Source organism: Scyliorhinus torazame, chromosome 1, assembly GCF_047496885.1.
Source record: "Scyliorhinus torazame isolate Kashiwa2021f chromosome 1, sScyTor2.1, whole genome shotgun sequence".
Lineage (NCBI taxonomy): Eukaryota > Metazoa > Chordata > Chondrichthyes > Carcharhiniformes > Scyliorhinidae > Scyliorhinus > Scyliorhinus torazame.
The window spans coordinates 58,123,823-58,150,350 of record NC_092707.1 but is presented as its reverse complement, the minus strand read 5'-3'; the positions used below and the strand labels follow the sequence as shown (position 1 = coordinate 58,150,350).

The following is a 26,528-nucleotide window of genomic DNA, read 5'->3' as shown; positions in this document are numbered from 1 at the left end:
CTCTATCATTCCCCCCGCTGGGTCCGACACGTATAACAATAGGTCATCCGCATATAACGAGACTCGGTGTTCTTCTCCCCCTCTAATCACCCCTCTCCATTTCCTGGAGTCTCTCAACGCCATGGCCAGAGGTTCAATTGCCAACGCGAACAACAATGGAGACAGCGGGCATCCCTGTCTTGTTCCCCTATATAGTCGGAAATACTCCGATCTATGTCGACCTGTAACTACGCTTGCCGTTGGAGCCCCATAAAGAAGTCTAACCCAGCTAATAAACCCGTTCCCAAACCCAAACCTCCTTAACACTTCCCATAAATACTCCCACTCCACCCTATCAAATGCCTTCTCTGCGTCCATTGCCGCCACTATCTCTGCCTCCCCCTCCACTGGGGGCATCATTATCACCCCTAATAGTCGTCGCACGTTAACATTCACTTGTCTCCCTTTTACGAACCCTGTCTGGTCTTCGTGCACCACCCCCGGGACACAGTCCTCTATCCTCGATGCCAGTACCTTTGCCAACAATTTGGCGTCCACGTTCAACAATGAAATGGGTCTCTAGGACCCGCACTGCAACGGATCTTTATCCCTCTTCAAAATTAACGATATCGTCGCCTCCGACATCGTCGGGGGTAGAGTCCCCCCTTTCCTGGCCTCATTGAACGTCCTCACCATCAACGGGGCCAACAAGTCCACATATTTTCTGTAATACTCCACCGGGAACCCGTCTGGTCCTGGGGCCTTCCCTGCTTGCATGCTTCCCAGTCCCTTAATAACCTCGTCCACCCCAATCGGTGCCCCCAGGCCTACCACCCCCCGCTCCTCCACTTTCGGGAACCTCAATTGGTCCAGGAACTGCCGCATCCCCTCCTCTCCCTCTGGGGGTTGAGACCTATACAGTTCCTCATAGAAGGTCTTGAACACCTCATTTATCTTTCCTGCCCTTCGCACCGTGTCTCCCCTTTCATCTCTAATTCCTCCTATCTCCCTCGCTGCTGCCCTCTTTCGCAATTGATGAGCCAGCAGGCGACTCGCCTTTTCCCCATATTCATACCTCCTCCCCTGTGCCTTCCTCCACAGTACCTCCGCCTTTCTGGTGGTCAGAAGGTCAAATTCCGTCTGGAGTCGTCTCCTCTCCCTGTACAATTCCTCCTCCGGGGTCTCTGCAAATTCCCTATCCACCCTTAAAATCTCCCCCAGTAACCTTTCCCTTTCCTTGGCCTCTGTTTTCCTTTTGTGGGCCCCAATGGAGATCAGCTCTCCTCTGACCACCGCTTTTAGTGCTTCCCATACCACTCCCACAGGGACCTCGCCGTCGTCATTGACCTCCAGATATCTCTCAATACACCCCCGCACTCTTGCACACACTCCCTCATCCGCCATCAGTCCCACATCTAATCGCCAGAGTGTTCTCTGCTCCCTTTCCTCTCCTAATTCCAGGTCCACCCAATGTGGGGCATGATCCGAAACCGCTATGGCTGAGTACTCAGCTTCTTCCACCCTAGAGATCAACGACCTTCCCAAAACAAAAAAATCTATCCGGGAGTACACTTTATGGACATGGGAGAAGAAGGAAAACTCCCTAGCCCTAGGTCTAAGAAATCGCCATGGATCCACTCCCCCCATTTGGTCCATAAACCCCTTAAGTACCTTGGCCGCTGCCGGCCTTCTTCCGGTCCTTGAGCTGGATCTATCTAGCCCCGGGTCCAGCACCGTATTAAAGTCCCCTCCTAAAATCAAGTTTCCTACCTCCAGGTCCGGTATACGCCCCAGCATCCGTCTCATAAATCCCGCATCGTCCCAGTTTGGGGCATACACGTTAACCAACACGACCTCCATTCCCTCCAGCCTGCCACTCACCATTACATATCTACCTCCGCTATCTGCTACGATGTTCTTTGCTTCAAATGCGACCAGTTTCCCCACCAAAATGGCCACCCCTCTATTCTTTGCGTCCAGTCCTGAGTGGAACACCTGTCCCACCCATCCTTTCCTTAGCCTAGCTTGGTCCGCCACCTTTAGGTGCGTCTCTTGGAGCATAACCACGTCTGCCCTTAGTCCTTTCAAATGCGCGAGCACTCTGGCCCTTTTTATCGGTCCGTTCAGGCCTCTCACGTTCCACGTGATCAGCCTCACTAGGGGGCTACCTGCCCCCCTCCCGTGTCGACTAGCCATTACCTTCTCTAGGCCAGTCCCATATCCCGCCTCCGCGCTCCCGCTCGCTCCCCCAGCGTCGCACACCATCCCCGCCCACCCACTCTTTAGCCATTTCCTTTTGGATTTCCGCAGCAGCAACCCAGTTGTCCCCCCCTCCCTCCCCCCCTCCCCGCTAGATCTCTTTCTAGCATGATTGCTCCCCCATATTACTTCCGTAAGTCAGCTGACTTCAACTGACCCCGGCTACTCCTGCTCACTCCTCGACCCCCCCCCATGTGGGGAACTCCCATCCGACTTGCGCCTGTCTTCCCGCCTTATTCTTTCTGGTGCGGGAACATCCCTTTACCTGACCCGCCTCTTATGGCGCAGCTCCCTTTCCCCTCCCCCTCCCCTTCCCCATTCTCCAACTATGTCCCGTCTTTCCCCCCTCACCGGCGCCCACATTTCCCCAATGTCTCCCCCCTTCCCTGTTTACTTCTCAATTAACTTCCACCGTAACATTAACAATAACATTTCCTGCAGCATCAGTCCCTCAGTTCCGATCCAATTTCTCTTCTTTGATGAAGGTCCATGCTTCCTCCGCCGTCTCGAAATAATGGTGTCTCTCCTGATACGTGACCCATAGTCTTGCCGGCTGCAGCATCCCGAACTTCACCTTCCTTTTATGCAACACCTCTTTGGCTCGGTTGAAGCTCGCCCTCCTTCTCGCCACCTCCGCACTCCAAGCCTGGTATACCCGTACCACTGCATTCTCCCATCTGCTACTCCGCACCTTTTTAGCCCATCTCAGGACCTCTTCTCTATCCTTAAGGCGGTAAAATCGCACGATTATCGCCCTGGGTGGTTCTCCCGCTTTTGGTCTTCTCGCCGGAATCCGATTTGCCCACTCCACCTCCAAGGGACCCGTAGGGGCCTCAGCACCCATCAGTGAGCTCAGCATCGTACTTGCGTACGCTCCACAGTCCACTCCTTCCACACCCTCAGGGAGACCCAGTATCCGAAGGTTCTTCCTTCGCGCTCCATTTTCTAGGGCTTCGATCCTTTCAGTACACTTTTTATGAAGTGCCTCGTGCGTCTGTGTCTTAACCGCCAGGCCCAGGATCTCGTCCTCAATATCTGTCACCTTCTGCTCCACCACACGGAGCTCTGTCTCCTGGGTCTTTAATGTCTCCTTGAGCCCCTCAATTGCCTGTAGCAACGGGGTCAGCACCTCCCTCTTCAGCAGCTCCACGCACCGTCTCACAATTTCATGCTCAGGCCCCCATGTCGCCTGCGCTTTCTCCGCCGCCATCTTGTACTTCTCTCTTTCTGACCCTTTGGTCGACGATTCCTCGCGCTGCAGCCGCCGCCGCCGGTTTTTTCCTCCTTCGTTTGGGGGGGACTCCCTTCTCACACGCCCCACACCGGGTTGCGTCGTCGAAAAATTCCCCGTTGGGGCTCTTAAAAGAGCCCGAAGGTCCGTCGGAGCTGGAGCCGCCGAAGCGTGCGGCTAGCTAGGCATCACCGCAACCGGAAGTCCCTTCAGTGGCCTTGATGAGGTCTTTTCACAGTTGTTCCCTCTGCTGCTAGAATTCACTTTTGATACAGGCCCTCAGGTCAGCTTGCAGCTTTAAGCTTGCCCTTCCCCCGCCTGCATGCTGGAAGAGGCCCTGTTTATCCTGCAGTTGCAGCCAAATCTTTTACTGTTTCTGCGTGTGTCTGGCAACCAAGAGACATACCCTTCCTGGGGGACACTGTCGGGGGAATATTGCAGCCTTCTTCCCACACCGGGAAATGTCAAACAAATGCCGTGGGGGCCCTGTAAAAGAGCCCAAAAGTCCGTTCCAAGCAGGAGCTGCCGAATATGCGACCTAGCTCTGCATAGCCGCACCCAGAAGTCAGGTGCACTTGTTTTAATGTGAGAAGTGTAGCAGGTAAGGCAGATGAACTTAGGGCTTGGATTAGTACCTGGGAATATGATGTTATCGGTATTACTGAGACTTGGTTGAGGGAAGGGCAAGACTGGCAACTAAACATCCCAGGGTATAGATGCTTCAGGAGGGATAGAGAGGGAGGTAAAAGGGGTGGAGGAGTTGCATTACTGGTCAGAGATGATATCACAGCTGTGATTAAGGAGGGCACGATGGAAGATTCGAGCACTGAGGCAATATGGGTAGAGCTAAGGAATAGGAAGGGTGCACTAACATTGTTGGGACTTTACTACAGGCCTCCCAAAAGTGAGCCTGAAGTAGAGGTACAAATATGTAGACAGATTATCGAAAAATGAAGGAGCAATAGGGTGGTCGTGCTGGCCCCTTCCCCAACATTGAATGGGACTCATGTAGTGTTGGAGGCGTAGATGGAGCAGAATTTGTACGGAGCATCCAGGAGAGTTTTTTAGAGCAGTATGTAAATAGTCCAACTCGGGAAGAGGCCATACTGGACCTGGTATTGGGGAATGATCCCGGCCAGGTGGTTGAAGTTTCAGTCAGTGATTACTTTGGGAATAGCGATCACAATTCCGTAAGTTTTAGAATACTCATGGACAAAGATGAGAGTGGTCCTAAAGGAAGAGTGCTAAATTGGGGAAAGGCCAAGTACATCAAAATTCGGCAGGAGCTAGGGAATGTGGATTGGGAGCAGCTGTTTAAGGGTAAATCCACATTTCAAATGTGGGAGTCTTTTAAGGAAAGGTTGATTAGAGTGCAGGACAGACATGTCCCTGTGAAAATGAGGGATAGAAATGGCAAGTTTAGGGAACCATGGATGACAGGTGGAATTGTGAGACTAGCTAAGATGAAAAAGGAAGCATACATAAGATCTAGGCGACTTAAAACTGATGAAGCTTTGGAGGAATATCGGGAAAGTAGGACAAATCTCAAACGCGCAATAAAGAGGGCTAAAAGGGGTCATGAAATATCTTTGGCTAACAGGGTTAAGGAAAATCCCAAAGCCTTTTATTTGTAAATAAGGAGCAAGAGGGTAACTAGAGAAAGGATTGGCCCACTCAAAGACAAAAGAGGGAATTTATGCGTGGAGTCAGAGGAAATGAGTGAGATTCTTAATGAGTACTTTGCATCGGCATTCACCAAGGAGAGGGACAGATGTTGAGGCTAGGGATGGATGTTTAAATACTCTAGGTCAAGTCGGCATAAGGAAGGGGGAAGTTTTGGGTATTCTAAAAGGCATTAAGGTGGACAAGTCCCCAGGTCCGGATGGGATCTATCCCAGGTTACTGAGGGAAGCGAGGGACGAAATAGCTGGGGCCTTAACAGATATCTTTGCAGCATTCTTGAGCATGGGTGAGGTCCCGGAGGACTGGAGAATTGCTAATGTTGTCCCTTTGTTTAAGAAGGATAGCAGGGATAATCTAGGGAATTATAGCCCTGTGAGCTTGACGTCAGTGGTAGGCAAACTGTTGGAGAAGATACTGAGGGATAGGATCTATTCACATTTGGAAGAAAATAGACTTATCAGTGATAGTACGAAGTCTTACAACACCAGGTTAAAGTCCAACAGGTTTGTTTCGATGTCACTAGCTTTCGGAGCGCTGCTCCTTCCTCAGGTGAATGAAGAGGTCTGTTCCAGAAACACATATATAGACAAATTCAAAGATGCCAAACAATGCTAGGAATGCGACCATTAGCAGGTGATTAAATCCTTACAGATCCAGAGATGGGGTAACCCCAGGTTAAAGAGGTGTGAATTGTATCAAGCCAGGGCAGTTGGTAGGATTTCGCAGGCCAGATGGTGGGGGATGAATGTAATGCGACATGAATCCCAGGTCCCGGTTGAGGCCGCACTCATGTGTGCGGAACTTGGCTATAAGTTTCTGCTCGGCGATTCTGCGTTGTCGCGGGTCCTGAAGGCCGCCTTGGAGAACGCTTACCCGGAGATCAGAGGCTGAATGCCCTTGACTGCTGAAGTGTACCCCGACTGAAAGGGAACATTCTTGCCTGGTGATTGTTGCGCGATGTCCGTTCATTCGTTATCGCAGCGTCTGCATGGTCTCGCCAATGTACCACGCTTCGGGACATCCTTTCCTGCAGCGTATGAGGTAGACAACGTTGGCCGAGTCGCACGAGTATGTACCGCGTACCTGGTGGGTGGTGTTCTCACGTGTAATAGTGGTATCCATGTCGATGATCTGGCATGTCTTGCAGAGATTGCCATGACAGGGTTGTGTGGTGTCGTGGTCACTGTTCTGAAGACTGGGTAGTTTGCTGCAAACAATGGTTTGTTTGAGGTTGCGCGGTTGTTTGAAGGCAAGTGGTGGGGGTGTGGGGATGACCTTGGCAAGATGTTCATCGTCATCAATGACGTGTTGAAGGCTGTGAAGAAGGTGACATAGTTTCTCCGTTCCGGGGAAGTACTGGACGACGAAGGGTATTCTGTCGGTTGTGTCCCATGTTTGTCTTCTGAGGAGGTCGGTGCGGTTTTTCGCTGTGGCGCATTGGAACTGTCGCTCGATGAGTCGAGTGCCATATTCTGTTCGTACGAGGGCATCTTTCAACGTCTGTAGATGTCTGTTACGTTCCTCCTCGTCTGAGCAGATCCTGTGTATACGGAGCGCTTGTCCATAGGGGATGGCTTCTTTAATGTGTTTAGGGTGGAAGCTGGAGAAGTGGAGCATCACAGGGGATACAGGACAAGGTATTTTCTCGAACTGGAGAGGGGGAGGGGAAGGTATCGGAAATCTATCAAAAACTTATGGAGTGGGAGGAAACCCAAGTAGGTGAGCTAAAGTGTAAATGGGAAGATGAATTGGAAAAGGAGTTAGAGGCGGGTCTGTGGGAGGATGCCCTGAGCAGAGTCAACGCGTCCTCATCATGTGCCAGGCTCAGCATGATACAATTCAAGGTGGTTCATCAGGCACACATGTCGTGGCCTAGATGAGCATGTTTTTTGGAGTGGAGGACAGGTGTGTGAGGTGTGCAGGAGGGCCTGCAAACCATGTTCACATGTTTTGGGCATGTCTGAAGCTTAGGGGATTCCGGCATGAATTTGTGGAAGTCATGTCCACGGCGCTAAAAATGAGGATGGCGGCAAGTCCAGAGGTGGCGATTTTTGGAGTGTCGGAAAATCCGGGAGTCCAGGGGGCGAGAGAGGCTGACGTTTTGGCCTTTGCCTCCTTGGTAGCCCGGAGACGGATCTTATTAGCGTGGAGGGACCCGGAGCCCCCAAAATCGAGGGTAAGGGTTAGCAACATGGCTGGGTTTCTCAGGCTTGAGAAAATTAAGTTCGCCCTGAGAGGATCAACGTTAGGGTTCGTTCGGAGGTGGCAGCCGTTTATCGACTTCTTCAGGGAAAACTAAACTGTTAGCAGATTCAATAAGGGGAGGTTAGGGTTAAGGGGGCAGGGGGAGTAAGGTTAGTTTAGTTTAGTTTATGCGGGAACAGTGAGAAGAGATGGAGTGGGTTGTTACGCACTGAATTATGTTTACATTTGTATTTGTATTTTTTGTTGTTATAAGCACCTTAATAAAATGTTTGTTAAAAAAAAAGAATTCATCTTTGAAATTCTTATTTGGATCAAAAAGATCCGACTAATTCAGATGTTATAAGAATCCAGCAGGGGAAAAAATCCACTGAACAAAAAATGAGAGCATGTTTATTTTTTTTCCAGCATTAATTATGCATTATCAAAAGTTTTGGAATTCACCGCTTTAAAATATGTAATTTATAAGAAATCAATTTTGTTGAGAGACCAATAATTAAATAAAAACATGAATTTTCACATTCTGGAGAGCAGCTTTGAATGATTACAATGAAAGTTAAATACACATCTGAGTTTTGCAAATAATTCATTGGTGAGGATCTGCCTTTCCCTTACCTGTCAGACACAGTGACCACTGTAATGCTATCATTTTGTAGATTCATCAGTTTTAGAGCTTTTTTTTTATATGACTTTGCTGCATCAAACTGAAATTGTGGTGTCGGCACTGTGTCCCAGATAACCAAATTCCCCACAGAAGTAGCACTGAGTACTTGTGAAGAGGTAAGATGGAAAACTGATTGACTGTAAAGTCCCACAATCTTGTTAAATGTCTGTGGAAGAAAAGATCATCGGGATAAAATTTCAGCAGTTGACCATTTTAATAATAATAATGATAATAATCTTTATTAGTGTCACAAGTAGGCTTACATTAACACTGCAATGAAGTTACTGTGAAAATCCCCTAGTCGCCACAGTCTGGCACCTGTTCGGGTACACAGAGGGAGAATTCAGAATGTCCAATTCACCTCACAAGCACGTCTTTATTTGGGACTTATGGGAGGAAACCGGAGCGGCCGGAGGAAACCCACGCAGACACAGGGAGAAGATGCAGACTCCCCATGGACAGTGACCCAAGCCGGGAATCGAACCCGGTCCCATGGTGTTGTGAAGCAACAGTGCTAACCACTGTGCTAGAGTGCCGCCCATATAAACAGGCAAATGCCAATTGTCTTGCTGCAAAACTGAAGAAACATTGTTTATTTTCAGCGAATAGGAAATTAACAACTTTGAGAACAGCTGGTTAATAGTTATTTATATAGCCTGTTATTCCTGTTTTTCCATTTCCAACCCCTTCAACTATCAAGTTGCATGCCTGCTCAGAGGCAAGTCATGATACCTCAACTCCTATTGGCATGCTGCTGAGAGAGACTGCTCTCTCCTTTGACTTTCTTTCCGACTGCTGGAAGAGATCAGCTGCGGGATTCTCCGTTGGTGGGATCCTCTGCTTCGTCAGCAGTGCACCCATACCCAAAGAACAAAGAACAAAGAAATGTACAGCACAGGAACAGGCCCTTCGGCCCTCCAAGCCCGTGCCGACCATGCTGCCCGACTAAACTACAATCTTCTACACTTCCTGGGTCCGTATCCCTCTATTCCCATCCTATTGATGTATTTGTCAAGATGCCCCTTAAATGTCACTATCGTCCCTGCTTCCACCACCTCTTCCGGTAGCGAGTTCCAGGCACCCACTACCCTCTGTGTAAAAAACTTGCCTCGTACATCCACTCTAAACCTTGCCCCTCTCACCTTAAACCTATGCCCCCTAGTAATTGACCCCTCTACCCTGGGGAAAAGCCTCTGACTATCCACTCTGTCTGTGCCCCTCATAATTTTGTAGACCTCTATCAGGTCGCCCCTCAACCTCCGTCGTTCCAGTGAGAACAAACCGAGTTTATTCAACCGCTCCTCATAGCTAATGCCCGCCATACCAGGCAACATTCTGGTAAATCTCTTCTGCACCCTCTCCAAAGCCTCCACATCCTTCTGGTAGTGTGGCGACCAGAATTGAACACTATACCCCAAGTGTGGCCTAACTAAGGTTCTATACAGCTGCAACATGACTTGCCAATTCTTATACTCAATGCCCCGGCCAATGAAGGCAAGCATGCCGTATGCCTTCTTGACTACCTTCTCCACCTGTGTTGCCCCATAGGTTTCCCAACGGCGTGGGGTGGCCACAATGGGAAACCCCATGGCTGGCTACGGGAATGAAGAATCCCGCTGCCAGTGGGGCTGCTCCGCACCGGAAAACGGGGCTGGCGGGCCGGAGAATCCCGCCCGAGGCCTTTCGTTATGCACCTGATTCAGATCAGGAACTAAACAAAGTAAAGCATGTCTGCCCCCTCCTTTTCATACAGCAGTCACACGCTGACATTCAACACCACCACATCACTCTCCAATGTTGTTTTTAAGATGTTGTGAAAGTATTGCTGCTACAATTCACCACTGTATTATATTGTATTATGTTGATGCCCTTGTGGGCTCTGCCTGTGGCTCCGCCCCCTCGGGGATGGTATGTAGATCTGCAGCCTGTAGGCGGCACTCAGTACAGAGCAGTCGCAGGCAGGTACAGATCTAGCGTATTAAAACCGCTGTTCACTTCGCTGTTCACTTCTGCTAATCGGCTCGTGTGAATTGATGGTCACATCATAAGATATTTATAACTCTTGTGATAAAGGAGTTAACTGATGCTTCATTAAATGCTTTTGTTTTGATTCTGTTTCAAATACCTGCGGTTCTGTAGAACCACATCTCTAATTTCACTTGAGGCTTGTTAATTTAGAAAATGTGAATAACTTTCAAAAATGCTACATAATGTGGAAAATATGGAGCATTTTTGTTTCAGAAGTACTCAATCATTAAATTATGGGCGGAATTCGCCCATAAAATGACTAAGGGGGCGATTCTTTTGCTGCATTATGCTCAAGCGAGAGCACAACGCGGCCGGAAAATCCCGGGGAGCCGGCCAGCGGGCCTCCCGACAGCCACTCCGCCTCACGGGAATCACCAAGTCCCGCGAGACGTCCGATTCGGAACTCCTTCCAAAAGCGGCGGCACCAAATGAAGTTCGCGGAAGTAGGTCTTAAATTTACTTACAACCTACCTGTTCGATATCCACTGGCCTCACACAATTCTCCGCCCTCCCCAGGTAGACAGCAGCCGAGCACCATTCAGCACTAGTCCACACAAATTTGGCCCAGGCAGAAAGGCACCCGAGGGGGTCTCCCGGACCATCGGAGACCCCTGGGTTGCCAGGGTAAATGCAGGGTGGCCCACTGGTCCGCCCCCTGAAATGCGTGTGACTTGTCACTGCCCAGCTGGCACCTTTTCACTGCCACCCTGGCACTGCCAAGGTTCCCGAATGGCACTTCCAAGTCAGCAGGAGCACTGCTTGCGTGCCAGGGTGGCAGTGCAAGGGTGCCCGAGTGCCCGGGTGGCACTGCCAAGGGTCAGGGACCAAGGGGGGCCTGCCCATGAAATGTGAGTGGGGGGAGTGTTAAAGGGTGGGGGTGTGCAGGGCAGGTAAGTAAGGGCCTCCTGGAGGTTGGGTGGTGACGGGTGGGAGTCTTGGAAGGGAGGGGATGCTGTAAGGGGCGGCTGAAGAGGGAGGCCCCCAGAGACCCCATAGCAGGGTGTCCTCACTTGGGGGCTGAGGGGTAGTACCCATGTTTGTGGGGGGTGACATTGCCCATGGGTGGGGGGTGGGGGCTAAACCAGTGAGAAACTCCTCAGGGCCCAAAGAAAGACTAAGTGTCATTGCATAGCAGTGCGGAACTCGCCGGACTCCCTGAAAAACCTGCTACAAATGATCTTCGAAAATTTTCTGGAGAATCGTGTCCTAACTGTCATTTCGGGCGGGAAAACTGGTGAGATTCCGCCAGCGTTTCCGGCACAATTTCAATCGCAATTCCCCACAATTAGTCATTTCTTTGGAGCTGGGGTGTGTGGTAATACCAGGTATTGCGGTACCAGAGAGAGGAATAACCATTGGCTAGACCACGGGGTCTACCATTGGGCAATGTACATAGCCCCGCCCTGAGAGGCGGGGTAAAAGAACCTGTGCCGTCCCCAGCAGCCTTCACTTCTGTAACTTCGCTGCTGGGTACAGTTCTACCTGATTAAAGCTGAATCGATATGACTCCACGTGGACTCAAGCGTATTGATTGTGCATCAGGGGGATTCACTGAAGTATGCCACATACTAAAGACACCAGCAAGACCGGCTCCTCAGAATTGACGCAACCTTTTAAAAAAAATATATTTCCAAATGCACATTCTCCCCGTGTTTGCGTGGGTTTCGCCCCACAACCCAAAGATGTGCAGGGAAGGTGGATTGGCCATGCTAAATGAGCAGTGGTGTCCCACAAGGATCTGTTCTGGGACCTCTGCTCTTTGGGGTTTTCATAAATGACTTGGATGAGGAAGTGGAAGGGTGGGTTAGTAAGTATGCCGATGACACAAAGGTTTGGGGAGTTGTAGATAGTGTTGAGGGTTGTTGCAGGTTACAGCAGGATATTGACAGGATGAAGAGCTGGGCTGAGAAGTGGCAGATGGAGTTCAACGTAGATAAATGTGAAGTAATTCATTTTGGAAAGTCGAATTTGAATGCTGAATGCGGGTTAAAGGCAGGATTCGTGGAAGTGTGGAGGAACAGAGGGATCTTGTGGTCCACGTACATAGATCCCTCAAAGTTGCCACCCAGGTTGTTAGGAAGGCGTATGGTGTGTTGGCTTTCATTAACAGGGGGATTGAGTTTAAGAGCCACGAGGTTTTGCTGCAGCTTTATAAAACTCTAGTTAGACCACACTTGGAATATTGTGTCCAGTTCTGGTCGCCTCATTATAGGAAGGATGTGGATGCTTTGGAGATGCTACAGAAGAGATTTACCAGGATGCTGCCTGGACTGGAAGGCTTGTCTTATGAAGAAAGGTTGAGGGAGCTAGGGCTTGTCTCACTGGAGCGAAGAAGGCAGAGAGGTGACTTGATAGAGGTGTACAAGATGATGAGAGGCATGGATAGAGTGGATAGCCAGAGACTTTTCCCCAGGGTGGAAATGGCTGTCACGAGGGGACATAATTTTAAGGTGATTGGAGGAAGGTATGGGGGAGATGTCAGAGGTAGGTTCTTTACACAGAGAGTGGAATGCACTGCCAGCAGAGGTGGTGGAGTCAGAGTCATTAGGGACATTTAAGCGACTCTTAGACAGGCACATGGACAGCAGTAAATTGAAGGGGTGTAGGTTAGGTTGATCTTAGATTAGGATAAATGGTCGGCACAACATCGTGGCTGAAGGGCCTGTACTGTGCTGTACTGTTCTATGTACTTCATCAGCAAATGTGTGGACGACTGCGTGCCAAAGAAAGCAGTACGTGCGTTCCCCAACTGGAAACCATGGCTCAATCGCGAGATTGACTCCCTACTGAAGGACAGATCTGAGGCGTTCAAGGCAGACGACCCTGACCTATACAAGAAATCCAGGTACGACCTCCGCAAAGCCATCCGGAATGCCAAGAGAGAATATCAAACCAAGCTAGAATCACAGACAGACTCTCGGCGGTTGTGGCAAGGACTAAACAACATAACGGGCTACAAAGCGAAGCCGAACAGTATCTCTGGCAGCAGCGCACCCCTCCCCGATGAACTCAATGCATTCTATGCTCGGTTCGAGCAGGTAACCAACAATCCGCTGGCGAGTGCCCCAGCAGCCCATAATTCACCCATACCCACCATCACAGCTTCCGAAGTCAGATTGGCCTTCCTGAAAGTGAACCCTCGGCAGGCGACGGGCCCAGACGGGATCCCTGGTCGTGCACTCAGAGCCTGCGCAGACCAGCTGGCAGAGGTATTCACGGACATCTTTAACCTGTCCCTACTCCACTCCGAGGTCCCCACCTGCTTCAAGAAGACCACCATCATACCGGTACCAAAGAAGAACCAGGCAACGTGCCTCAATGACTACCGACCAGTGGCCCTGACTTCAGTCGTAATGAAGTGCTTCGAGAGGTTGATCATGAAGCGCATCACCTCCATACTCCCAGAACTCCTTGATCCACTGCAATTCGCATACCGCTGCAACCGGTCCACATCAGACACCATTTCCCTGGCCCTACACTCATCCCTAGAGCATCTCGAAAACAAGGACTCCTACATTAGACTCCTATTTATTGACTACAGCTCCGCCTTCAACACCATAATCCCAGCCAAGCTCATATCAAAGCTCCAAAACCTAGGACTTGGCTCCCCACTCTGCAACTGGATCCTCGATTTTCTGACCAACAGACCACAATCAGTAAGAATGAACAACAACACCTCCTCCACAATAGTCCTCAACACCGGCGCCCCACAAGGCTGCGTACTTAGCCCCTACTCTACTCCCTGTACACACACGACTGCGTGGCAAAACTTGGTTCCAACTCCATCTACAAGTTTGCTGACGATACGACCATAGTGGGAGCCGGATCTCGAATAACGATCAGTCCAAATACAGGAGGGAGATAGAGAACCTAGTGGAGTGGTGTAGCGACAACAATCTCTCCCTCAATGCCAGCAAAACTAAAGAGCTGGTAATTGACTTCAGGAAGCAAAGTACTGTACACACACACCCCTGTCAGCAGCAACGGGGCCGAGGTGGAGATGGTTAGCAGTTTCAAATTCCTAGGGGTGCACATCTCCAAAAATCTGTCCTGGTCCACCCACGTCGACGCTACCACCAAGAAAGCACAACAGCGCCTATACTTCCTCAGGAAACTAAGGAAATTCGGCATGTCCACATTGACTCTTACCAACTTTTACAGATGCACCATAGAAAGCATCCTATCAGGCTGCATCACAGCCTGGTATGGCAACTGCTCGGCGCAGGACCGCAAGAAACTTCAGAGAGTCGTGAACACCGCCCAGTCCATCACACGAACCAGCCTCCCATCCATTGACTCCATCTACACCTCCCGCTGCCTGGGGAAAGCGGACAGTATAATCAAAGATCCCTCCCACCCGGCTTACTCACTCTTCCAACTTCTTCCATCGGGCAGGAGATACAGAAGTCTGAGAACACGCACGAACAGATTCAAAAACAGCTTCTTCACCACTGTCACCAGACTCCTAAATGACCCTCTTATGGACTGATTTCATGAACACTACACCCTGTATGCTTCATCCGATGCCAGTGCTTTTGTAGTTACACTGTATATGTTGTGTTGCCCTATTATGTATTTTCTTTTATTCCCTTTTCTTCTCATGTACTTAATGATCTGTTGAGCTGCTCGCAGAAAAATACTTTTCACTGTACCTCGGTACACGTGACAATAAACAAATCCAATCCAATCCAATCCACAGCTTCCTGCTGGACTGATCCAGTTTGATCTGCCAAAAGCCATTCGAGGCATCAAGCTTTGTGAAAATTTTAGCCCGGGACATTTCGCTCGTGATCTCTTCCCGTTTGGGTATGGGGTAGTGTTCCCTCATGATGTTGTTGTTCAGGTTTTTCGGGTCGATGCAGATCCGGAGTTCGCCAGAGGGCTTCTTAACGCACACCATGGAGCTGACCCGTGGCGTGGGCTGCGTGACCCGGGATAGCACCCCTTGGTCCTGGAGATCCTGCAGCTGCTGCTTGAGGCGGTCTTTGAGTGGTGCTGGGACCCTGCGAGGTGCGTGAATGACCGGGGTGGCATCCGGTTTGAGCCGTATTCTGTAGGTATAGGGCAGTGTGCCCATGCCGTCAAATGCCTCCTGGTTGTGGGCGAGGAGCGAGTGGAGCTGTGCCCTAAATTCTGCATCCGGGAAGTCTGATGTGCCTTCTGGAGACAGAGCGTGTACCCGCTGCACGAAGTGGAGAACCTTGCATGTCTGTGTGCCTAGCAGGGAGTCCTTCGATGATCCAACTATCTCGAAGGACAGTGTGGCCGTGTATCTATTGTGTGTCACCTGGAGCTGGCAGGATCCCATGGCCGGGATAACGTTCCCGTTGCAGTCGACCATCTTACAACGGGATGGCTGAATTGGTGGTCTGACCTTCAAGGCGTAGAAGGCTGACCATGCTATTAGGTTGGCGGAGGCACCAGTGTCCAAACGGAATGTTATTGGTGATCGGTTGACCGTTAGGGTGGTACACCATTCATCACCTGGATTGACACTGTTCACTGGCATCGACTGGTGGGTCCTGCTTGGAGACATCCGGTTCCTGTCGATGACCGCAACGCGGAAGGCTTCCCGGTCGTCTGTATCACCAGTTTGTATATCGTCCGGGTATGACTCGGAGTACGGAGGCTGAATGGTCCGCACGTCCCTGCGAGGCTGTCGGAATTGGGGAGCGTTGGCAGGTTGAGCTGCTCGACAGCAGGCAGCGTAGTGGCCCATCTTGCCACAGCGGAGGCATTGTCGGTTCTTTGCCGGACATTGCCGCTTTAAATGTGCGGATCCACAGTTGCCGCACGTCGTGACGTCATGGCGTTCGTTGCGCCATCGCGCATGTGCAGTTCGGTCCTGCGTAGAGCACGCCTGCGCGTCCCTCTGCGTCGACATCTCTTTTGGCGTGTACAAGCACGGGAGGCCGCGGAAAGCGCGCAAAATGGCCGCCCTCGTCCGGGCCGCGGGCCGGGAGGAACTCGATCGCCTAGACCCGCTCGGCCTCGTAGGACCCCTGCCTTGCCGATTCGGCCACGTAGGACCCGCCGTGCCGATTAGGCTGTCTGGAATTGGGAGTAGCGGCTGGTTGCGTTTTCATGGAGGACGCAGGCTTCGATGGCAGTGGCTAGGGTCAGGCTTTCAATTTTGAGGAGCTGCTGGCGTAGGGTGCCCGAGGTGACCCCAAAAACAATCTGGTCCCGAATCATGGAATCGGAGGTGGCCTCGTAACCGCAGGACTGCGCAAGGATATGGAGGTGTGTCAGGAAAGATTGAAAGGGCTCATCCTTACCCTGCAGGCACTGCTGGAAGAGGTACCTCTCGAAACTCTCATTTACCGCGACGCTGAAGTGTTGCTCGAGTTTGAGAAGGACTGTCTTGTACTTCGTATTGTCCTCACCTTCCGCAAACAGCAGGGAGTTTTAGATGTGGATGGCGTGTTGCCCTGCCGCGGAGAGGAGGAGGGCTATTTTCCTGGTGTCCGAAGCATTCTCCCTTTCTGTGGCTTCTAGGAAGAACTGGAAGCGCTGTTTAAACAGCTTCCAGTTGACGCCGAGGTTTCCAGCGATTTGGAGCGGCTGCGGCGGGCTGATGGTGTCCATGGCGCAGGATGGCGGATCCCTGAAGATGTGCAGGTAGGTCTCACAGTTGCTGGGTTCCAATCCTGGTACTATGTCGTGTTGCGTGCTCTGCTACATAGACGAACCAACACGGTTGCGGATGGTACAACTCAGTTTTATTACGAACAATATTAACATCTGTAAACTGGTTACTGTGGTTCTTTCATTACCCTCTAACCTGTGGATCTAGCCCTAACACTATCTTGGAGAAGCATTCAGCACATGGTGAATGTCTGAGTGGCTTGCTGTGAGCTCTGTGCCCTGAGCTGTCTCCTGCTGGAATGAGTGGGAAGTGTCGTGTTCCCCGTTTTATAGTGTGTATACTCTTGCCTGTGATTGGCTGTGATGTTGTGTGTGTATTGATTGGTCCGTTGATCTGTCCATCAGTGTGTATGTGTGTTTGCACCATGATGTTTATCTGAATATCATGACAGGCGCTACGAAAGGTTTCCTGCCCACCGTCTGGCCGCACTTCTCCGCATGTCATCATGCTTCCTCCGGACATCTCGCAACACGAGGCCACCGATCTGGCAGCGATCCTGTCTCTCCATGAGGCCACCGACATGGCAGCAATCCCGCCTGTCCAAGTGCCGGCGTCCCCCCTCCACCTCTGAGGCGATCGACAAGAATTTGTCACCCGCCACAAAGACTGAATCTATAGACTTAAATCTTGTAAATTTTGTTCAGTTTGCTCTGTATCTGCACGATAGACACCTTCCCATGTACATATGTTCATTCACTCACCACTTGTATATAATCATGCATGTATATATATCGCCACGTTCCAAAATTTACTTCAAAAAGGGGAGATGTCATAATATCCACTCATGTATATAATGAGATGCAGACAGGCAGTGATTGACACACAGTGTTATAACCTGCCTACTTACCGTTGGCTGGGGACTAATGACTATCCCACAATCTTGTGGGAGTATGAGCTTCCCCAATGAGGGGGGCGGAGAAACCACTAGTAAACTCCTAGTATAAATAAAGCTGGCCAGTTCAGGAACCAGCAGGAAGGAGTATGTAGCAAGGGAAGTTACTGCTACTGTTATGTATATATGTTATAGTAAATAAATGTTATTCCTTTGTATCCTTAAAACTCGTGCTGGATTCTTCGTGGCCCTTACAAAACACAGGATAACCAATGAACACACACAACACACAACAACCAATCACGTGCAGATTGGGTGGTTTGGCCATGATGGATTGCCCTTAGTGTCCAAAAAGGTTGGGTGGAGTTACTGGGTTGCGGGGATAGGGTGGAGGTGTGGGTTTAAGTGGGGTCCTCTTACCAAGGGTCAGTGCAGACTCGATGGGCCAAATGGCCTCCTTCTGCACTGTAAATTCTATGAACTATGAACTATGAACCAGACAGGACACCGCCACTATAAAGCACACAGGGCATTAAGACTCTCCCTCTCTCTACAGGACAAGCTATTGAGATAGTAAGAGTGCACAAGCCAGTGAGCACTATCACCATGAGGTAGAGAGTTAGTCTGGTCAAGCCAGTAGGAGGTTATCAGTTAGATTGATAGAGTGTCAACTCACAGCAGACTATGTACAGAAATCAGCAAGTTCAATAAAACAGTGTTGGACCATCTCCTGTGTCAGAAGCCTGTTCCTAGTTTCACTGCATCCAGTTGCAGTCAACGTTGAACTAACTTACTTAACACATCACATCCTACCCGCCAACACCTTCGACAGTACATTCACATCCCTGTTTAACAGAGATGGGCCTGTATGACCCGCACTCCAGTGGATCCTTCCCCTTCTTCAGGATCAATGAAATCGATGTCTGTGACAGGGTCACTGGCAACTCCCCCCTCTCCACCGCCTCACCTAACATCCCCAACAGGTGGGGTCGCAAAAAGCTTATAAAACTCCGCAGGAAAGCGTCTGGCCCTGGGGCCTTCCCCGACTGTATTCCCCTGATACTATATCACCTTCCTCAGCCCTAGCGGCTCCTCCAATGCCTGCCTCTTCCCCTCCTCCAGCTCTGGGAACTCCAAACCGCCCAGGAATTGTTCCATATCCCCCACATCTCCACGCGGCTCGACCTTATACAACTTCTCGTAGTACCCACTGAACACCTCATTTATCTTTTCCGGCTCCAATACCACCTCCCCATTTCTGCCCTCACCCTTAAAATCTCCCTCAACACCGCCTGCTGCCACAATTGGTGGGTCAACATACGACTCGCCCAAATCCAACCTCCACCCCGGCCACTGCACCTGCCCCGAACTAAGCCTGACATCTAGTCAATATGGCACGTGGTCCACAATCACAATTCCCACATACTCCACTCCACCACCCCCATCAGCACCGCCCGACTCACCCCGAAAAAATTGATTCTAGAAAACACTTTATACACGCGAGAGAAGGAGTGCTCCCTCCCTCCCGGGTTCCTAAACCTCCACAGATCCACCATCCATATTAGCTCATAAATCCTCCCAGGGTTCTGCCTCGCCTAATCCGACTATGAACTGGGCCCACCCAAGGTGGCCCCCCTCTCCGCCCATGACCACGCTCAACCTCCAAATCTGCCATGTGCGATTGCCCACCCCCCCTTACAAACTTACAGCTTCTAAAAATCCTCCCCCCTTCGGCAACACAAAACCATAACACTCAACCTTTGCGGACTTAACTACTCCATCCCACATCGCCCCTTAGTTCTCCCCCAACTTATGGTCCCTTATAAAATTATTCCCCACCTCCAGCGTCTCAAAATAGAACTCCCGCTGTCATAAGTAACGTAGAGTCTGGTCAGGTACAGCACCTCAAAACGGATCTACAACACCACCTTGGCCTTTTTGAATCCCGCACGCCTCTTCACCAGCTCCTCACCAATGACCTGGTAAATCCGGACTTGATTACCCTCCCTTCACAGACTCGCTTCGCCCTGGCCCACCTTAGGATCTTCTCCTTGTCCACGAACCTGTGCTCCCCTGCTCTCAGCTTCTGCCTCAAGGACCTATGGGCCCAATCCACCTCTGGGGCCTTGTTCAGCACCTTCTCCTCCACCAACCCGGCCAGCATCCTCAAATCGTATTCCGTGCCGCTTGTTCCCTCCACACCCTCCAGCAGACCGACAATCCGCAAATTCTGTCGTCTGGACCTGTTCATGTGTTCCTCCACCTTTACCCGCAGCGATTTGCATAGATTCCCCCAGGATCCCGCTTCCGCCTCCAAAGACGCAGTACGGTCACTCTAGTCAGACACCACGGGTGGGATTCTCCGACCCCCCACTGGGTCAGAGAATTGCTGGAGGTCGGCGTGAATCCCGCCCCCGCTGTCCTCCTAATTCTCCGGCCCGCCAAATATCGGCCCGGCGTGGGTCGCGCCGCACGCCTCGGAGAATGGCGACTCAATGGGCGCCAGGGCTGCCCCAATTCTCCAGCCCGCAATGGGCTGAAGTCCCGCCCATCTTTTGCCAGTCCTGCTGGTGTTAATTGGAGTAGGTCCCTTACCGGCAGGACCTGGCAGCGCGGGCGGGCTCCGGGGTTCTTGGGGGGGCGCGGGGGGGATCTGGCCCTGGGACGTGCCCCCACGGTGGCCTGGCCCACAATCGGGGCCCACAGATCTGCGGGCGGGCCTGTGCCGTGGGGGCACTCTATCCTTCTGCACCAGAGGCTGTACCGGTCCGCCATTCCCGGTGAGGAAACAAAGCCCTCTGCGCATGCGCCAACTCGCGCCGGCCGGCGGAGGCCCTTCGGCGCCAGTTGGCGTGGCGCCAAGCCCCTTTCCCGCCGGCCGGCGGGGTGCAAACCACTCCGGGGCGGGCCTAGCCCCTGAAGGTGCGGAGGATTCCGCACCTTTGGGGCGGCCCGACGCCAGAGTGGTTCACATCACCCTGTCCCGCCGGGTCCCCGCACCCTGCCGGGTAGGGGAGAATCCCGCCCCACCTTTTCCACCTCACAGATCACGTCCTTTGTGCCTCAAGGCATTTCTCCACCTAATCCAATGACACTCGCGTATGTGCCACTGCTCCCTCAATCACCCTTGACTATTCTCTGTGTATCTCCTTCCTCTACTGTCAAAATTTCTCCTTGATAAAGCTCATCAATTGCTCCTCTGAGGCTTTCCCACTGATGATCACCCTTCTCCTCCACCGTTTTCACAATTGGTGCTACGCCACAGGTCTCCTCCAACTCCTTAGCCAGGTCCTTCACTGTCTTCTGCCAGGTCTGATAGCTCCTACAACCTTCCGCTTCACTTTTCTGCCGGAACTACCCTGCTAATGGGTAAAATGTGCCAAATCCAAACCCTTCGAGCCGGAGCTGCCCAGTGTGCGACCACTCACTCCATGGCCGCCACCGGAAGTCCTCGGGGCGACCTTTTTAAAGGGTGCCCAGCTTTCAAAGTTAAGTTGAACGTCCCCCACACCTCCCCACCCACGGACATCGCGGCCCCTGCTGATGTGAACAATACCCCAACGCTCAACCCTAGAGGGCAACCTCGCACCCTCCCCCCTATTACTACGCAGGCATGAGTGTGACCCAGCCCCACCACGATCCAGCCTCATCGGCATCGGCCCGAAGTGAGCATACCCCACCATGGAGTCGCTGACACCCCCCACCACCATCTTTAAGGCCAACCCCCGCTTTCAGCACCCCTCCTTTCCGGCCCTCCTCATGCACCCGCTTCATGCCCCTCACCTTTCATACACCCCTTCATTCCCCCTTTCATTCTCCCCTTTAGCTGTTCCCCCTCAGCAACCCCCATCCCCCTCCCCTTATGCACTGCCTTCACCCCCCACTTTCATGGAATGGTCGGGTTGGAACTGCCAGGGGCAGTGCCCTGCCTGTCCCCGACCACCCAGGGGCTACAATAGTTTCTGATGCCCCTGGCATGGTCATTACGTCTGATCTCCATTTCTGGAGACCAGTACTGATTTGCACCAGCCTCACGCTGAGCTGGTGGTGCCGGTGAATCCCGGAAACCGGGAGACTCTGGCCTCGAACAGGCTGCGCATATTTAAATGAGTTTTAAGACTCACGATCCGTTCGGCACCTGGCATGAACCCCATGTAGGGATTCCCCTGTTATTTTCTGGGAATAGCAAGAGGTGCGCCGGGCGCAACGCAGGGGGAGAATCACCCTCTATTTGTCTAACTATATAGATATATATTATATGTGTAGCTTGTTTCAGGTTTCAATGTAGCACTCTAAATAATGTATCATTAATACTTACTTCATCTGTAAGGATTGGTGATGCAAATTCTAACTGGTTATTTTTCTAAAAGGAAAGCAATATAGGCATAAATTAATTAATATACTACCATTAAAATTACAGTCCATATTTGCATATTAACATTTAGCTTGTCTTAAAAATTAGCATAACTTCCCTATAAAAAATTGAATGCCAATTACCATGCTCCTTAGTTTGCCTTTCCACTGTAGGCAAATATTGATAGATATGGCAAATTGCCTTTATGCCAATGTTGAGTTTCTGATTGCTGGCTATTAAGGATTTTAATGGAGAACTGTGCAGTCAGGGCCACTGTTCAACAAATAGGACTATCTACTTTCCTTTCTCAAACAAAGGCAGGTTGTTATTATAGTTTGACAAGTTGACATAAGTAGCTTCCATTTTAAACATGAACACAGGAATTTGTATATTGGAGCTTCAAAACTCAGGATAGAATGCATGACTTTAAATGGGCACTAAAGTATTTCTTCAGACTCTGTTCCAATTTTGTATTGCTGTCTAATCCTGCTTCAACTGAAGATCACACTTGATCTTAACTCCCCATTTGCAATGGAAATCAAATAGCGTATTTAAAAATAAAAGAAAATCAGTCATTTCTTTCAGCATTCTCTATCCTGGAGATGGAACATACAAAAAGTTACAAATGGCCTTAATTGATCTCAGTTTATGAGCAAATACAATTGCCTGGATATACCTATTTAAAGCTTTTCCCATAGGGAACATTTGAGTAATAATTTTAAGAGACAGGGAATACTAGCAGCTAAACATCACAGCTGTGCTCCTTGGGCAGGATTCTCCACTCCCACGCCGAAGTGCCCACGCCGTCGTGAACGCGTCAAGGTTCACGACGGCATGAAACGGCCCCTAACCCGACCGATTCAGGGCCCGATAATGGGCGAGGAGCGGGGCCGTGTCATTTACACGCGCCAGGCCTTGTCGGCACGTAAAGGCGGCGCCGCATATATGACGCGGCCGGCGCCCCATAACTGGCACCAACCCGCGCATGCGTGGTTGCCGTCCTCTCCAAGTCCGCCCCGCAAGAAGATGTCAGATGGATCTTGCGGGGCTGTGGAAGAAAGGAGGTCCTCCTTCAGAGAGGACGGCCCGACGAGCGGTAGGCACCGATCGCGGACCAGACCCCATTTGAGGCCCCCCCCCCCCCCGGTGCAGGATCCCCCCCCCCCGCAGGCCGCCCTCCCAGCATTCCCGCGCTGTTCCCGCCGGCAGCGACCAGGTATGGACGGCGCCGGGGGGAACCCGCCGTTTTGGCCTGGCCGCTCAGCCCATCCGGGCTTGAGAATAGCGGGGGGTGGCGGAGAATCGACATTTTGGGTATCTCGGGCGATTCTCCGGCCTGCACAGCGGTGAACTCAACGAGGCCGTTCTCGCCGCTTGGGCGAATCGCGGGAGGGTGTCGGACCGGCGTCGCAGGAAATTTTGGCGACCCAGGCGATTCTCCCAACAGGCGCGGGAGTGGAGAATCATGCCCCCTATATCAGATTACCTATATGCTGCATGAGAAAGATTTGGATTCATCTGGATTTATATTGGATATATAAAACTAAAAAGTTAAAATGCTTAGAGAAGATATCAAAGTTAATCATACTTATTTCAGCTGCTTTATAAATCCTTTATGAACAAAGGTCACATTTTACAGAAATGAAATCACTGTGTTGTATATTACTTACTTATGTCAGTAAATTAAACAAGTTACCAAAGTTTCAAGCTTTGGACAGAACTGTAAACCACGAGACATCATATAAAGTCTTCCTATAAATGTCATCAATTATTTGTAGCCATCTCTAATTTATGCCAAACAAAATTAAATAAAAGGAGTTTGAAATATATGACTGGGTCACACTCCACTAATATGCAATAAAACTCACCCAAGTATAGAATACAACTTCAGTCTTGCTGTTACTGAGCAGCTCAGTATTATCCTCAGGATTAAATAGTACAAAAGTCTAGAAAAAAACAACAGGGTAATTTAAGAGAAACTATCAAGCTACTTTTCGACCTGTTACAGTCAACTCCACCTCAGTAAATTTCTGACAAATTAAAATTCCAATCTAGATCTATTAGATTCATTTATAAACAAACAACTGTTCAAAAAATGTTTTTTGCACAGATTTCAGATCTAATTGTGTTTAGAAGTTGAATGACAAGTCACTTTTTGATAAACCTCTTTACTGTAAAGTAGATCAATGCAAGAATAAACATTTTGCATTTTCAAAATTGTTTCTGTTACAATTAATTTTAGATCAGCAATGATGTAACACTAAGGCTGTACCTTCATTTCACTGTGAAGCATTAGCAAATAAATACTGCTAAATTTATGACTAACAGCTCTCTTTCTCGAAATAAATTAAATACATTATAACAACACAGCATTAAAATGAGTTTTGATGCTAGGTAGATATGCTGCATGAGAATAACTGAATGCAGAACCTAGCCTTTTAAACATTTGGTTATGGGGCAATATGTTTATCCATTATTTTTGTTTTTTTAAGGGCCATATAACGGCAAGTGTAAATTATGATCATTTTTGAAACAAAATATATTTATATGTTAAAAAATTACTTCTGCACAAGCTTCCTGTCAACACTTTTCACATTATAAATGTATGTCCACACTTATAATGGAAGTGGCCTTTGTAAACTTGTACTGTAATTACACTCTCCCCTAAACAGAGGTACAGAAGCAGAGCCTAATTAAATTGTGACAGGTTTCATTATAATTGTGGGCAGTTTAGGGCAGCATGGTGGCGAAGTGGATAGCACAAACAGCAGTGAGACAATGAGCAGATATTTTGTTTTTGGATGTGGGGAATTTTGCCCTCATATATCCAACATCACATCAGTGACAATACTTCAAAAATACCTGTTGGTTGTAAACTACTTTGGAACATCTACAGCCATGAAAAGTACTATATAGAAATATTTATTTTCCTTTTTGGATTAGAAATGGTGCTTGAACTTCAGGATAAGACTTCCACAGGAGTTGTCTGATCTCCCATCTTAACATTGGTGGAAGGGGGGCATGGTAGCACTGCTGCCTCATCGTGCCAGGGACCCGGGTTCAATTCTGGCCTTGTGTGACTGTCAGTGTGGAGTTTGCACTTCTTCCCCGTGTCTGCGTGGGTTTCCTCCGGGAGCTCCTGTTTCTTCCCACAGTCAAAGATGTGCAGGTTATGTGGGGTTACTGGGAAAGGGTGGGGGAGCCGGTCTCAGTAGAGTGCTCTGTCTTTGATTCGCTGTAAACTGGGAGAAACAATGTATCATTTTTAAATGGCAGCCAATGTGACATGAAAGTTTTATGTATGCTATACACTGCATATGATGTTTGACTTGCTCATTGTAATGTATCATAGCTGATGGAAAAAACATAATTTATGATACTGTTTCAGTTATGTACCTGAAGGCTAAAGACAGGACTCAGGTCCACAGAACAAACTGGCCCTTTAGCTTCAGAAGTCCAGTCCCAGATGCACACCCGCTAAAAGAAAAGTACAAAATGCAGTTTCAGACAGAATGAAATGAACATTTAATGGGGTACAAATACTTACTAACCTAACGGCGCTAAAATTTTACATCTTGGTTTGAATTTCTCCAATCAGATTTTAACCCCTCTCAAAGCATCAAAACATCTCCAACCAAAAATCAACACCTTCGGCCAAATTCCGTGTGACTGTATTTGATCATTCCACCTCACCCTCATTATCCAGCTCAAAGAACAACAAAGAACAAAGAAATGTACAGCACAGGAACAGGCCCTTCGGCCCTCCAAGCCCGTGCCGACCATGCTGCCCGACTAAACTACAATCTTCTACACTTCCTGGGTCCGTATCCTTCTATTCCCATCCTATTCATATATTTGTCAAGATGCCCCTTAAATGTCCCTATCGTCCTTGCTTCCACTACCTCCTCCGGTAGCGAGTTCCAGTCACCCACTACCCTCTGCGTAAAAAACTTGCCTCGTACATCTACTCTAAACCTTGCCCCTCTCACCTTAAACCTATGCCCCCTAGTAATTAACCCCTCTACCCTGGGGAAAAGCCTCTGACTATCCACTCTGTCTATGCCCCTCATAATTTTGTATACCTCTATCAGGTCTCCCCTCAACCTCCTTCGTTCCAGTGAGAACAAACCGAGTTTATTCAACCGCTCCTCATAGCTAATGCCCTCCATACCAGGCAACATTCTGGTAAATCTCTCCTGCACCCTCTCTAAAGCCTCCACATCCTTCTGGTAGTGTGGCGACCAGAATTGAACACTATACTCCAAGTGTGGCCTAACTAAGGTTGTATACAGCTGCAACATGACTTGCCAATTCTTATACTCAATGCCCCGGCCAATGAAGGCAAGCATGCCGTATGCCTTCTTGACTACCTTCTCCACCTGTGTTACCCCTTTCAATGACCTGTGGACCCGTACTCCTAGATCTCTTTGACTTTCAATACTCTTGAGGGTTCTACCATTCACTGTATATTCCCTACCTGCATTAGACCTTCCAAAATGCATTACCTCACATTTGTCCGGATTAAACTCCATCTGCCATCTCTCCGCCCAAGTTTCCAGACAATCTAAATCCTGCTGTATCCTCCGACAGTCCTCATCGCTATCCGCAATTCCACAAACCTTTGTGTCGTCTGCAAACTTACTAATC

The 26,528-nt window shown here is 49.8% G+C and overlaps 1 protein-coding gene across 1 annotated transcript in view; it reads right to left on the bottom strand.

The window, feature by feature from the left end:
- The window catches only part of cfap251 (cilia and flagella associated protein 251), a 276,809-nt gene that overhangs the window by 138,482 nt on the left and 111,799 nt on the right, over positions 1–26,528 (bottom strand). Inside the window, exons 7-10 of the mRNA XM_072495300.1 lie at positions 25,278–25,358; positions 23,750–23,827; positions 21,846–21,890; positions 7,970–8,184 (exon numbers count right to left, since the gene is read on the bottom strand). Coding sequence (XP_072351401.1) covers positions 7,970–8,184; positions 21,846–21,890; positions 23,750–23,827; positions 25,278–25,358 — 419 coding nt within the window. The remainder of the gene's footprint in view (positions 1–7,969; positions 8,185–21,845; positions 21,891–23,749; positions 23,828–25,277; positions 25,359–26,528) is intronic.